This window comes from Artibeus jamaicensis, unplaced genomic scaffold (assembly GCF_021234435.1).
Source record: "Artibeus jamaicensis isolate MK-2021 breed Jamaican fruit bat unplaced genomic scaffold, CSHL_Jam_final contig_415, whole genome shotgun sequence".
Taxonomy (NCBI): Eukaryota; Metazoa; Chordata; class Mammalia; order Chiroptera; family Phyllostomidae; genus Artibeus; species Artibeus jamaicensis.
Genome location: NW_026521823.1, coordinates 39,462,828 through 39,477,499, shown reverse-complemented (window position 1 = coordinate 39,477,499; position 14,672 = coordinate 39,462,828). Strand labels below are relative to the sequence as shown.

Genomic DNA, 14,672 nt, shown 5'->3' with positions numbered 1-14,672 from the left:
GGCAGTTCCACTGTTGTTGGATATGAAACCTTTTGTTCAACTCAGTGCTGTGGATGCCCCAAATTAAAGACACCACTCAGAGCTGTCCCGCGAAGACGCCCTCCCGCAGGCCCCAGGCTCTGAGGATTCAGCCGAGCCCCTGCCGTAGACCAAACACAAAGTGGGGGAGGAACAAGGGCAAACGGCTCACAGAGGAATTACTACAAAAGACACAAACGGGAGGCCGTGAAGTCAAGTTAAGTTTATTTCCTCCTCAACCTTGCCAAGGAGCGTGGACCGCAAAGGCGGACGCTGGGACACAGCAGGAAGGGTCACGGACGAGTGTCAGAACATCATGCCTTCCAGACCGTCCTCCATGAACTTCTTATAAAGCGCCATGAACTTCGCCACGAAAGCCTCCAGGTGGTAGATGGCTTTGCTCCCCAGCTGCAGGCGGTGCTCGTAGTAAGCTGCCATCTGGGCCACCTCCCCCTTCAGCTGGCCGTCACAGTTGTGCAGAAGTTCCGAGAGCAGGCCCTACAGAAAGACAACCGGTAATTAAAACGGCAATCGTTTAGCAGGTACTGGCCAGAAAAGCTTGTCCTTCTCTCCTTCAAAACAGAAATAGGCTCTTTTTTTATTTGTGACATCCTGAATTCTCCTGTATGGACTAGAAGTCTTCACCCAAAAGCGAAGGGCTGAGTGTGGTGATGACCCAGCATGCTCCAGGTTCCAAACACTCAAACGTACCGGGGCACAGAGACTGAAACGCCAGGACGCTCCCTACGGCACGGTCGACTGTATGGAGCACCCACAGACAACCTCCAGCGCCACCACTAGGGGGCTGTCAAAGCAAACCAGGGGCAGTTACACGATGGCACCCCTCCCACTAGAGAGCGAGGTGAACGTGCTGTCGTGAAGCGAGTCCACGCTGCGACGTGAAGGAGAACACAGTGCAGGGCACCATGAAGTGTGTGAAACCACACACACACACACACACACACACAGGCTCATGTCTGTGTGGACAGCACACAGGTCTGCAAAGCTGGTCATCCTTATGGAAATGAATGGGCAGACTTCTACTTTTTTTTGTACAGTTGGCAGCATCTGAACTTTCTCATGTGAATGTTACCAGGTAAATATAAATCAACAACCCCCTGCACGTCCCAACGACTACTCTACCGAGGGAGCCGACAGCCACACTCTGAAGCTGTGCCTGCCTCACGCCTCGGCCCAGACGCAGCTCAGCCGCTGCCTGTCCTTCAGCCCACTCCCCTCCCGCACCCAGCCAGGCCGTCTGGACCACTGACTCCTCAGCCACCGACTTGGTCCCTCCTTTTAACCTCCAAGTCTCCGTCCGATGAAACAGAACCCCCAGCAAAGCTACTGCTGACCTCCCCGTGCTCACTCCCCAGCAATGGCCTGGGTGAGAGGGGACCGTGCTACCTGAGGACCGCAAGCCCCGTGACCGCCCGCCCGAAGTTCACGCATATGAAAGGTTCCAGATGAGAAGTCCAGTTACCTTCATTATGATTTCGGGAGGGATACAATGAGTTAAAAGCTCATAGAGTCTTCCACGAACTTCCAGGAGCCTACGTAAAACATAAATAGTGATATTTTTTAATAAAAATAACAGGTGATTTTTCCAAGTACCTCCTGACCTATTTTACTTTATATTGGGTTGGCCAAAAAGTCCATTTAGTTTTTTTCTGTAAAATAAGGCATGTTCTTCATTTTCCACAGAACAGCGGCAGCAGCGGGAGGCCCAGCCCCTGGGGCCCCTCGCGCAGCTACCTCTGCGGGGTCTGCTGGCTCACGATGGCGTTGGCGGTCTCCCGCAGGTACACCTCCCAGTCGGTCTCAGGGAGGTCCTGGTCTGCGGTGAAGGGGTACCTATGTGGTGGCGGAAAGAAGACCCGGTCACCGGGACGGAGGCGGGCCCCCCGCCCAGGCAGGCACTGCGCGGGGGCGCGGCCACACTCACTGCTGAACGCGGCAGGCCTCGCACATGAGCAGGGCTTTCCTGAGGTTCCCGCAGGACTTCTCGGCCAGCCTGCGGGCCAGCTGCGGGGGCAGGCTCAGGCCCTCCTTCTTGCACACGGCAGACAGCACGTCGCAAATCTACGAACAAAGCGATTACCAAAAAGGAGCCACCTGTCAAACGGCTCACTCAGACCCCTGTTGACGACATCTTTGCAGACCCGCCCCCACGCCGGCATGCCCCCCCCCACTGCCCCCTCAGCAGAAGCCAGGGTCTAGCCCAGCTGCCAGGAAGAGGCAGCAGCTGGTCCCGCACCAGGAGAAGGGCGAGGCCGCCCGGGAAAGACCCCGGGGCTGAGTCCGCGCACCCCAGAGGTGCTGTCCGCATGGACGTCCACTGGAACAGGGCCCAGGTGAACAGGGAACCCTGCGACCCCGCTGGATTCACAGACCCTTTCACCTGCATCACTCCTAAAGCATTTACAACTGCATGTAAATAAAGGTATTTAACACTTTGCAGTTAATACAATGTTGCATGAAATTGCCCCGAGTCTATTAACAGCAAGGAAGCCACTTATTGTATTTCTTTCTTTTTTTTAAAGATTTAAAAAATTTATTTATCTTTAGAGGGGAAGGGAAGGAGAGAGGGAGAGAAATAGCAATGTGTGGTTGCCTTTCGTGTGTCCCCTTTTGGGAACTGGCCTGCAACCCAGGCATGTGCCCTGACTGGGAATCGAATTGTGATCCTTTGGTTCACAGGCCTGCGCTCAATGTGAGTTAGCATTTGTATCAATAGCTGTTAACATGGACGGGGCGGGGGGTGCAGAGGTAGGTCTGCAGTTGTGAGTGACGTTCTCCAGTCAGTAGAGCCGCTGCAGTGACCGGACCCTGCACGCCCCTCCCACAGGAACGCCTGCGGACCCCCGTGGCCTGCTCCACGCCCTCTCACTGAGTCTGGGCCTCCCCAGCAGGGCACGTCCCCCACCACGTCCTTACCAGGCCTGCCTCTCCCTACTCAGGTCTGTTCCAGAGTCAGGGGAGTCAGGGTGATGTGGAAGATACTAATAACTGACCTTCCCTAATCCAGTTAAAACTCTCAGTATCTACCTGTTTAAGGTGAAAGATAATTCAAAGCAAAGCACAGTTTTTATATATTGGCATCTGGAATTTACTATTATACGAGGTCTGTCTAGAAAAAGCCCAGCCACTGTTAATCTAGTGAGAACGGTTTGCACAACCTGGATGTAACCTGGCAGCAAGGAGAGTGGGCTGGAATGTGCATGTGTGAACAATGATGACGTCACTGTACTACTAGTCAGCTCACACTGTGGAGTGAGCATGTGCACTGTGTGGCTGTCACATTCAAAACGACTCAGTGAGTAGAGCGACAAATCTGCCTCAAATTTTGTATTAAGCCTGAACATTCCTCCATGGAAACTATTCAAATGATTCAGAGGCCGCAGCTGTGGGCAACTGGTGATTGGTGGCTTCGTCACAACAACACACCCGCTCACGCATCACGTCTCATGCATCGCATCTCATGTGGTTTTTGGTGAAACATTAAATCACCCAGGTGACTCAGCTCCCTCACAGCCCAGACTGGACGCCCTGTAACTTATGGCTTTTCCCAAAACTAAAATCACTTTTGAAAGGGAAGAGATTTCAGACCATTGATAAGATTCAGGTAAATACAACAGGGCAGCTGATGGCGACTGGGAGAACTGAGTGAGGGCCCGAGGTGCCTACTGTGAAGGGGACTGAGGTGTCACTGCCCTATGTACAGTGTTTCTTGTATCTTCTTCAATACACGTGTTTGTCACACTACACACTACTTTCTGGACAGGCCTCGTATACACTGGACTGCGCGTCTACTGACAGTTAGCACCCAGGACAGCACCCAGGACAGAGACGTCCCCGAAGTACTGAGACGCCGTGCCGTGTTCTCACAAAAGCAAACGCGTGGCTGGACTTGCCTCCTCAACGCTGGGAGCGGGCACGCGAACTGCCAGGCACCTGCTGCGAATGGGCGGGATGACCTTGGACGTGGAGCTGCAGCACAGGATCAGCCTGCAGGTGGCCATGTACTTCTCCATGGTCCTGCGCAAGGCGTGCTGCGCGTCTCTGGTGAGTCTGTCGGCCTCCGTCAGCAGGACCACTGGGCAAGGAGGAACACGGCCAACTTTAACTTGAGTGTCCACCTCCTCCTTCCTCCTCAGTGTTCAGCGTGAAATCCGAACAATTACCCTTATATACTACTCTTGCCTTTGGCAAAGACATATAAAAGTTATAGGTGTAGTGAAAATAATTTTAAAAATTCTATAATAAGCCTATGTGACTCCAGGCTAAATAAAGAGGTTACCTGCTATAAAATTCACTGCAGCCTTTTTATTATTTTTATGCACTAAAAAAATAGCCCAAACAAGGATGTATGGCGCTACGGTTCCCCCAAACATCCTACGTCAGCAGGACACGGCTGCGGAACATCTTGGATCTCAGTGTTCTACGGACTGTCCTGCGGGAAACAACAGCACAGAGACACGAGCAGCTTGCAAGGCCTGGAGGCGTCTGGTGGCTTGTGCAGCAGGTCTCCGCCGGCCACAACGGAGAACGGCCTGAGTGTTCCAGGAACACTCGCAGGCACAGACCGAATCCGGCTGCGGTTCTCGCCGCACCCGTCACCCTGGCACCCGCGCTCGGCCTCAGAACTCATCACACTCGGCACTGGTCGCATCTGGACGGGAAAACGCATCCCAGCACCTGGCGCTTGCTCGCCCACCTGTCACAGCCGCTAAAACTTGTGTGTCATGACGCCATCCGAGAGAGAAGATGCCTCATCACTCGCGGCTCTCCCATCACCCGTCCCAGTGAGTTGACGCCGACTGCCAGGGCACCACTGCCAGTCTAGACGGCGGCGGTAGCATTGCGGCATCTGAATCTGCCCATTCAGACAGACAGCACTAGGGACGCCCAAACCAAAGACCACAACCACGTGGGTCAAACCTCAGGGACAAGTTCTGTCTGAGAACCTCGAACAGGAGTGAGCGCAAACCAACTAGCGTGGGAGGAAGAGGCCGGGACCCCCACCCCGCCCCCTCCGGCCTCCAGGACAGGACCCTCTTCGCCCTCCAGGGCACCTGGGAAGCACCGAGGGCCAGCCTGGGACCGGCACCCACGGGGACCCACCCACGGCCGAGAGCAAGGAACCCGAGGCAGCGAGTGCAAGAGAGCAGCAGACGGCAAACACAACAGGAGGCGCCCCCCAAGCCCGAGTTCACAGCGAGGAGGAAGTCTGGGAACGGAACCCAAACTGAACGCACGGGAGAAACAGAGATGGGGGGGGTTGATCCCGAAATGCAACCCAAACAGCACAGAACGGAAGGCGAAAACCAGGCGGCACAAACACACACCTGGAGTCAGAAAGCAGCAGCAGATGTGGAAAGCTAACACACGGCCCAGCCGGGTCTCCTCCCGAAAGGCAACTCGGTGTAACCCACCAGCCGTCACAGCCACGGAACCAAGAGGAAAAACCACACTCACTCACTCGTGGATGCAAACGCAGCGTCTGAAAACTGCAACACGCACTCGTGTCGGAGGCGCCCCATAAAAGAGAAAGCAACGGGCGTGTTTCACCTCAATCAGACAGACCGACCTCAGCCAGCACCTGACTCCAGGTGGAAACTTAAGGCCCTCTCCAGTCCTGACAAACATGTCCAGTCTCTACTGGTGACCGGAGGGGCTGCTGAGCTAACGGGACAAGGAAAGAGTGACAGCCACACAAACTGGAAAGGAAAAACCGAGCATATTTACAGACGACAGGAATGCATATCTGAAAAACCTAAAATGCTACAAACAGTTAAGAGAATTTAATAACACAGTAGCATATAGAATTAAGACGTAAACATCAATAGCTGTCATATATGTAAATAAGAAAGCAAATATGAAACAAATCCATTTACAGTAGCAAAAACAGGGAAGTAAATATCAAATTATTTTGAAATACAGACTGAGTAGGAAAGATGAGAAATAGGCCAGAATACACACAGGCAATTCACAAAAATGTAAAAGGAGCAATGAGCAAAAGAAACAAATCATCACTCATGAAAAAAGCCGCCACCTAACTTCTTCACAACCCGACGAAGACCAGGAAGGACGACCCACAGCACCGCCGAGCGCATGGGGCGGGGCACGCTGACACGCCACTCCAGACGGGGAACCCCGCACACGTGGCAACAGCACTGAGTGTGGGCACATCGATCGCCAGGTCGTCCGTAAGTGTTTGCCCGCGTGTGCGCACGGAGATGACATGGGGGGACGACAAATGCGCCACAGTAACCGTCCCTCCAGGACGGGGCTGTGGCTGGCTGTAACTTTCCTTGTATTTGAATATTCAATAACAAACATGTAACCCTGATCCTAAGAATAGTTATTTACAAATCGTTTAATCTCTTATTTTAAATAAAGCATTTTTCATTATTCATCTAGTTCTAAAATAACAAACGAGGAGCATATCATGGGCCTCTTTCCACCAAAATTCAACCCCGCTGACCCGTATGCAAACTCCCGTGAGCCTGGAAATCAACAACCCTTTTCCTCACTTTCAGATTCCCAGTCCCCAGAAGGAGCTGCTGCTACTCACACAACAGAGGGTGACACACAGGTGACATGCACGAGTCCCCACCCAGTTCTCCCCGGACGCTGGCCCTCACAGCTGGAGCGGCCGCTAACGAAGAGACACCTGTCTGTCACATACCTTTAAAGTCCCTCTGGGAGTTTGTCTCGAGTTGCTGGGACTGGGCCACCGTTTTCAACATCTCCTGGATGACCACCCGGTCACTGTTCCCAGCATCGCTGAAAAGACAGAAGTTGTGGTTAAAAAATATGTATTTTACATGTACATATATACACGTAAATAACTTCCAAGTATCATGCCCTTATTCTTAATGCTGTTACAAGGAAAATGTTGAAGATCTTAAGTAGTTACAATTGAAATCAAAGTTAGTAACAGCCAATTACATTCATAAAACTTTAAAACAGATATTTTAGAGTTATTAAAAATGCCAACAATATTCCAATACTCAATTACAATTTAATTAACATAATTGAAAACATTAAATACGTTCCTTTAAGTTTACTGTTACTTTAAAAGGGCAACAATAATAATCAAGCATTTGTCAATTACTTTAATACTCCTGTACACACTAGAGTTACTAATCAGTTACAACTAATTTCTTAATTACCTGTAATTACTCAAAATATAAAAATAACTCTGAAACAAACTCAGCCCCCACTCTCCTGCCCCCTCAGCAGGACCACAGAGATCTGAGAGCCGAGTCTACACAGGCCTGCCCCCAGCACGGCGCTCACTCCGTGCGGGAGGGAGGTTAGGACACAAGACAGAACTTTTCGGAGACGGAGGACTCACTACAGGCATCACCCATCATTCACGCCCACGCGTTGCTTTGGCACTTGAGCCGCGTGCCTCACCACCCAACACAAACCCCCTGGTTAATTCAGGCTGAACGTCAATCCCAAACACCGAAAACTGATCGGCTCACGGGCTGACCGCCGCCCTGGCTACAGAGGCCTCAGGGAGAGAGGAGGGCAGAGCCATCAACTTCACCCCCCCACACTCCCACCTCCGGGCCCCATGGCTCTCTCCCAATGCACTGTTATCTGATCAGTGAGCCCTGAGTGTCTGTTCATGATCATTTTCTAGTCAAGACCCGAAACATCTCCCTTTCCTCTACCTCAATGATCAGACCCTTCCTACCAACCTTTTCCTCTTCATTTTCTTTGACGTTAGGGAAAATAATAGTGACACCTGTTAGGGTATTTCTGAGGACCTGACATAACGACCCACGCAAAGCTTTTCTCAGCGGGCCTTACACTTGGTGCAGACCGGCTCATACTTCCATCCCTCCGTGCACAGTTCTAAAGCAGAGGGGCCTCTGCCTGACCCGGACCCGGACCCCGACTGTTCTCCTTTGCCAACACCTACCTCACTGGGGCCCGAAGCCCACCAACTCTGCTGCCACTGCAATCGTTTCCACACCATCCACTTCGGCAGCACCTCCCGGTGGCAACACGCGTCCTCCACATGCCCCTTAGCAGGACCCCAATCTCACCGCCTCACGACAGAGAACGCGAACATTGGCCAAACTACGGTAACATCCTCTAATCAACAAACTGAATGGAAGGACTGGCCGAGGCGTGGCCACCCAATTTCACTTTGTGAAATGCTCGCTCCAGACATTACAAACTTTTTAGACACGCTCTGCTAAACAGTCCTGAGTCCATGTATCTTCAAAACTATGTAACGTACTTAAGCCCCACAGAGCAAAGACAATTTCCAAAACTATTTGAATGACAGGGTCTCAGCAAGAAGGCACAGCGGAAGGTTCTAGGCTATTTCACACAGGGCAGCTTCACTTTCACCAGTTTCACGCACTGGATTTTCGTACACGCGTTTTGAGAAAGAGTTCTGCTCTTTAAAAAAACCCCTGAGCACCACTATTCTAAAAATGCGATTTCTATACAGTAGCAGCTTACCTGGGATTAACTTCGAGGTGGTAATTGCTCGCGATAGTGCTGATTTCAACTTTCTTTTTAGATGGAGTCTGTGGACAAAAAAGTAGATGTTTTAACATTTGATTATTAGCTATTTGTCCTCTTTTGTGTATTTCACTGATTTTTCTAAATAGACAATTTGTACTTACTGAAATAAAACTCTGAGAATCACCGCTAAGGTCTTCACTTCATTAACCCTGTGTTCATTACTGTGCAAACACGTTTTCACACCGACTTCATATGCACCCTGCTTTCACTGTGATCACGCTTCCCCTCCACCTCCGGAAATCCCCAAACCAGCTCCAGGCATCAGCACACAATCTCCGCACACAGCCCGCCCGTGTTCTTTTACAGCCTCTCCCTTAACACACACGTACACCTATGTGTCTATACCATGTCAGTGTCTCTTGTGAAAAATGAGAGGCAGGCACATTCGTTTTGCTTTTCTTTTCCACTTAACACCCAGGCAACCCCTCTGGGACAACTGCGACAGGGTGTCACGGGTGGCTGCTACAGGTACACTTAACCAGCCGCACTGATGGCGTCTTGCCTCTTGCCTTCTGCCTCTGGAACAATTCCACGATTAACACCCTTGCACACATCTCCTGCACTTTTATTTCTGTGCAATAGGTTCCCAGTACAGAATTTCCTGGGTTGAAGGGGATGCGTTTCCTAAAGTTCTATGTGGGTGTAAAACCAACCTCCCTTCCAAAAACCAGTTCGGCCCACTGCTCCCCGGCAGTGAGTGCCCCTCCCCAGCACCCCCATCTGCAGCAGGTGTTGCAGCCTTTGTTTCCTGCCGACTGCTCTGTACACAGTACGCACGTGCCATGGTAAACACTGGGCTGGCCAAAAAGTCCGTTACGTTTTTTCCATATGTTTTTGAATGAAGTTGTCTTTAACTTCATTCAAAACAATTTTGTTTGACTGTATTGTGATAGCTGTCATCTCAGAGTGCATTAAAAAAAACTTACCAAAATTGGTGAATTTTTGTATAGCCATTTTAATATTGAAGATGGAATAAGCAACATTTTTGGCATATTATGCTTTATTATTTCAAGAAAGATAAAAATTCAACTGAAATGCAAAACAAGATTTGTTCAGTGTGTGGAGAAGGGGCTGTGACTGAACAAGTTGAAGATGGTTTGTGAAGTTCCGTGCTGGAGATTTCTCGCCCGTTGATGCTCCCCGGTCAGGCAGACCAGGTGAAGTTGAGAGCAAACAGACATGAACTGAGAACAGCCAATGTTACACCACACGGGAGACAGCTGCCGATGTTCAAACATTCAGTCCCAGCGCTGGAGATCATTGGCACCAGTTCGTCATGTTAACCGCTCTCAGGTTTGGGTTCCCCATAAGTTAGGTGGGAAAAACCTTCTTGACCGTATTTCCACATGTGATTCTCTACTTAAATGCAATGAAAACATTCTATTTTAAAACAAATTATGGCAGGCAATGAAAAGTGGATTCTTTGCCATAATGTGGAATGGAAGAGACCATGGGGCAGTGAAAGGAACCACCACCAACCGCACCAAAGGCCGGTCTTCGTGCACAAAAGATGGTGTGTGTGTGCGTGTATGGGGAGGGCGGGAAGGGACCCCTCTACTGCGAGCTCCTTCCAGAAAACTGAACGATTCATTCCAACAAGTGCTGCTCCCGATTAGACCAGATGAAAGCAGCACTCGACAAAAAGCATCCGGAATTAGTCAGCAGAAAAGGCAGAACCTCCCATCAGGATAAGGCAAGTTCGCGTGTTTCTCTGATGACCAGACAAAAACTGTCGCAGCCTCACTGGGAAGTTCTGATTCATCCGCTGTGTTCATCAGACACTGCGCCTTCGGAGTTCCACTTATTTCAGTCTTTACGAAATTCTCTTAATGGAAAAAATTTCAATTCCCTGGAGGACTGCAAAGGCACCTGGAACAGTTCTTTGCTCAAAGAGATAAAAAGTTTTGGAAAGATGGAGGTGTGAAATTGCCTGAAAGATGGCAGAAGGTAGTGGAACAAAAAGGTAAATAGAGTGTTCAATAAAGTTATTGGTAAAAATAAAAAATATGTTTTTTATTGTATTTTTACTTAAAACCAAACAAACTTTTTGGCCAACCCAGTATTTGGAAGGCCTCAGAGTGAAATGCTTACTGTGATGGTCTGATGTTCAATTCTCAGTTTTTCCACTCCCACACCATAAAGTTCACGGAGAATACACATAATTCTTGTCTTTTTACCGGCACCTGATGGTCCATACACTAACAGATGAGGAAAGTCCCCACATTGCACCTGGAAAAAAAACACAAGGCATTTGCCCTAATGACGTAGTGGAATTAAACTTCTTAAGTATCAGTATTTTGAGTCCCTGCTTATGAAACTTCAGATATGTATGTGTGTATGAATGTACATATAGTGATTTTTTAAAATTACTTCTGGATGCTGAAAAGGTTATTCCCTGGCATTAACTCTACATAATTACATACCCAGCACAGTGCCCTCCTGCTACACCGCCGCACGCTGGAGACTAAGGGCCCCCAAACCCGCTGACTGCCCGATCTCCCAGAAGCCTTTGTAAACTGGAACACAGGTTACTGGGCCTGTTCCATCCAGTATGATTCAATAACAGATCAATACCTGCCTTAGTCTGGGCTTCCACGAACAGTCCCTTTGGTAAGAGCTGAGTGCATCTGGTTTATTAGAGAAAGAAAAATTTTGTGGGGAAGCAAAGGAAGGCAGAGCGTATCATCAACATCAATCCCATTCTAGGCACCAGGGGCTGGACTCTGCTGGGAGACCCCGGGGCCTGGTGTCAAACACACCACAGCACTGACCCCAACGCCCCCGCCACCAAGGGTGCGGAAGCCGGAGTCTCACATGCTATCTCTCCTCAGTCCCTGCTGAAGCCTGCTGCGGGGAGGGAGGACATGAATGCCCAGGCATTTCAGATGCTTAGGGGTGTCAGCAAGGGGAAGCTTCTGGAAGTGCAAACCAGGAGGCAGAGTCAGCCTGTGTGCTGGTAGGAGTATGGAGTGCAAGGCAAAAGTGTGTTTACAAAGCCCCCCCAGTGGCTTTGGGGCTTAAGAATCCACAACAGGAAGGCGATCCAATTGACAAGAGTTCATCTGGGCCTCAGGTGTACAGTGTACAAAGTCTTCTGGAGCAAAACTTTGGTAAGTAACTTTTAGAAGTATAGAAGAAAATGACGTACGTATCTTAACAGAAATGCTTGGTACAGTAGATTTTTATTGTCTCGAGGAAAGGAACTATTCACCTAATACAGGGCATGGAAAATAGTACAGGCCCCCCAAATACTGGCTGTTTGACCTGACAAATACTTTGCTTTTGACCTTCCAGCTAACCAAAACTAAAGTTATGCTTTAAATGTTTCATAGTTGATTCACCGAGAAATGGGTAAACATTTTTTAAAAGCTAATCTGTTAATACATAAGACCAGTATCTTAAACTTTTGTCCAAAACATTTATTCCAAATTGTGTAAAAAGAAAAGTCATAGGAAATAAAATATAATGTATCCTTTGTCTAAGAAAATTCAAGTGAAGCTACTGTAACAAAAAATGCAGTTTGTCTATAAATAAAGTAAATAGGCATAATAGACCTATTTTAAACTGTAGTATGGATGGAGTGATTAAAGAGAAATTAAAGAGAAAAAACTGTCTTCACAAAGTACTTAGTACCTGTAACTGCTGAGCAAAAACACATTTATCACCACACGCTCCTTTCAGGTCCATAAAAGGGGCAGATAAGTGGCTTCCACAGACACTAGAGTTTTCTCAAGACCCTTCTTCCCTGTCCATTCCCCACAAAATTCCGTTTGTCACAACACTGGGCCATTAGACAGTTCAGGGTGGGGGGACTTTCCATAAGGTATTACACTGAAGGACAAGCTGATACGTCCTCTTTTATTGTCACATTAGAAATGACCTCAGAAACGAATAAACCCAATACCTTCCTATTTGTAAGTAGGGACAACGACACCGAAACTTGAAGCCAGCGGTGAAACGTCACGGAACTGACGTCCCTTCTCCGCTCTGAAGCCTCCAAGGGCTGCCTCTCCCGTTCGGTCGGAGGTTAGGCTCCGCACCCCGCCGCACGCCCGGTCCCCGCAGCCCCCGGGTACCGGCTGCACCGGCATTGGGCGGGTCCCAGGCTGGCGGTGCACACTGCTGCCTCGTCGACTTCGTGCCTGGGGTCCCCTCTCCCTGTTCCACTCGCCCCCAGGAATCTGCATCCAGGGCTCCCTCACTGCTCGTTGGACTTGCCGCGCCTAGACGACAATCCCCGGCCCGCCCCTCCTTGTTTACAAACACAGGGCTCGTCTCCACACCATCCCGGCCCCTGTTTCATTGCTCCCCCTAGCCCTGGTCGCCTCGGGAGGCGGCCGGAAACGCAGGATCCCGGGATCGGGGGACGCCCGGGCGGGGCCGCCCCTGGATCCCCGAAACCCGCCCCCGAACCCCTCGGTCCGAGCCCCCCGAGCCCCGCCCCGCCCGCTCACCAGGTTGCGCAGCTGGGCCGCCTGGTCCTTGTGATAGTCCAGCCGGGACAGTGAGCAGGGCCTGTATTTGTCCGCCCAGAGGCTCATAGCAGCTGCCGATCTGGGTCGGAAGCTTGAAAGTCCCGCGCGCGCCCGCCGCGCACCCTGAAGTCAAGACCCTTTTTCCCGCGAGATCCCAGCCACGTGACGTCACCGCCGGCCGCGGCGCATAAAGGAGGACGGATGCCTAGTGGAGACAGACTTAGGCGCGCGCGGCTTCAGGGCCACGTGGTGCTGGTTATCCATTGTTTCTTTCCATCCGTTTTCCTTTGTTCTCACTGAGGGTGATAGTCCAGGAACAGTTGGCCGAATTTGAAACTTGACCCCGACACCCTAGGCGCCCCCTAGGCGCCCGAGTGCTAGGGACCTCAGAGAAGCCACTCTCCTTGATTCCTTTCCTTTGTTCTTTCATTCACTTCTGCCTGCAGCAGAAACTTACAAAATGCTGACCTTGTATGGCTCCTGTTTTTGATACTGTAACAGGGTGCAGCTAAGAGGGGGGCCCCAGAAAAGGATTTGGGATGTGGTCCAGAGCTCAGGGTGTCCAGGAAACAATAAGATGCGTCCCCCCACCCCGGGGAAGGAACAAATGGAGCAGGGCCATTGAGAGCTGTTTTGCATAGCAACAGTTTTGCAGCTAACCTCTGGAGTGGTCATTTAACATACTTATAACCTTTAACTGGTTTTATAGCTATGTTCAATAACTCTGGCCATGCTTTGAGCCAGGAAGAAGGGAGTGGCTTCTACCCAGGATGTAACTAGGGGCAGGTCCCCCAAGTTACAGCATCTGCGAGAGAGCTTGGAATTGATTGGCTCCCCACCATGGGGCCATATCTGCCAAGACTAATGATGGCAGCCCAGTAAAGCTGGGAGGGTAGGAGAGTCCTGGCAGGTGTAACTGATTATAGGAGGAGTCAGAAATGGGGCCGCAAAGGAGGATGGGTGTGGAGATTTAAACCCAGACGGGGCAGCCATTGAAGGAGGGAGCTACTCGGTCTCAGCTGAGTTAAGACTCCATCTTGCTGAGGTGAAGAGGGGGGGAAGGTATGCGGTTTTGGCCAGAGTGCAGACCCCGGCCGCCAGATGAAAGGAAGAGCCACGTGGTTTCAGCAGAGTGAAAGAGTACCACACAGCTTTGCCAGAATGGAGATCCTTGCAGCCAGGTGAAGAAGAAAGACACATGCTTTTGGTGGAGTGAGGACCCCTGCAGCTTCGGTAAAAGAGGCCCACGCGGCTTTGGGGTGCCCTCTTTGGCCGCGTGGCCTGGAAAGCAGGAGAGACTTTGACTGGAACTGGGTACAAAGAACTCTTGCCAGTGGACCATGAGAGGGTACCACAGTACTTTGGATTAACTAGAGGGAGATCCTGCCTGCATGGTGACACAGCTGACGGTGCCAGTGGCCTGAGACACAGACATGTGTTCCTTTCCTGATTTATGGTACACGGAGTTGGGACAGTGGGAGAAGTGAGAGTTGTGTGGGTATAGGTGTATACCCTAAAATACTTTGATATTTTAGTGGAGGCATTAAGCCTAAATAGCATTAAATAAACATTTCGTTTCCTTTTCACAAATCTCTAGCATTGAGAGATGTCTTTCCAATTGGC

The 14,672-nt window shown here is 50.3% G+C and overlaps 1 protein-coding gene across 1 annotated transcript; it reads right to left on the bottom strand.

The window, feature by feature from the left end:
• Positions 1-226: 226 nt before the first annotated feature.
• On the bottom strand, positions 227-13,208 carry RFC3 (replication factor C subunit 3). Its single transcript, XM_053665632.1, has 9 exons — positions 13,029-13,208; positions 10,666-10,803; positions 8,509-8,576; positions 6,710-6,807; positions 3,933-4,114; positions 1,964-2,100; positions 1,774-1,872; positions 1,502-1,571; positions 227-516 (listed from the first exon to the last, which is right to left on the bottom strand). Exons 1-9 carry the CDS (start codon positions 13,113-13,115, stop codon positions 325-327), a joined length of 1,071 nt encoding a protein of 356 aa, XP_053521607.1. The 5' UTR covers positions 13,116-13,208; the 3' UTR covers positions 227-324.
• Positions 13,209-14,672: the final 1,464 nt, after the last annotated feature.

What these genes read in the sequence shown, in the direction of transcription:
- RFC3 (XM_053665632.1), bottom strand. Translation starts at nt 13,115, where the DNA reads ATGAGCCTCTGGGCGGACAAATACAGGCCCTGCTCACTGTCCCGGCTG. An exon ending in CGGCCCAGCTGCGCAACCTG is followed by an intron (nt 10,804 to 13,028) that starts GTGAGCGGGCGG and finishes TTTTTTTTCCAG; the next exon opens with GTGCAATGTGGGGACTTTCC. An exon ending in CCGCTCCCAGCGTTGAGGAG is followed by an intron (nt 2,101 to 3,932) that starts GCAAGTCCAGCC and finishes CTTTGTTCGTAG; the next exon opens with ATTTGCGACGTGCTGTCTGC.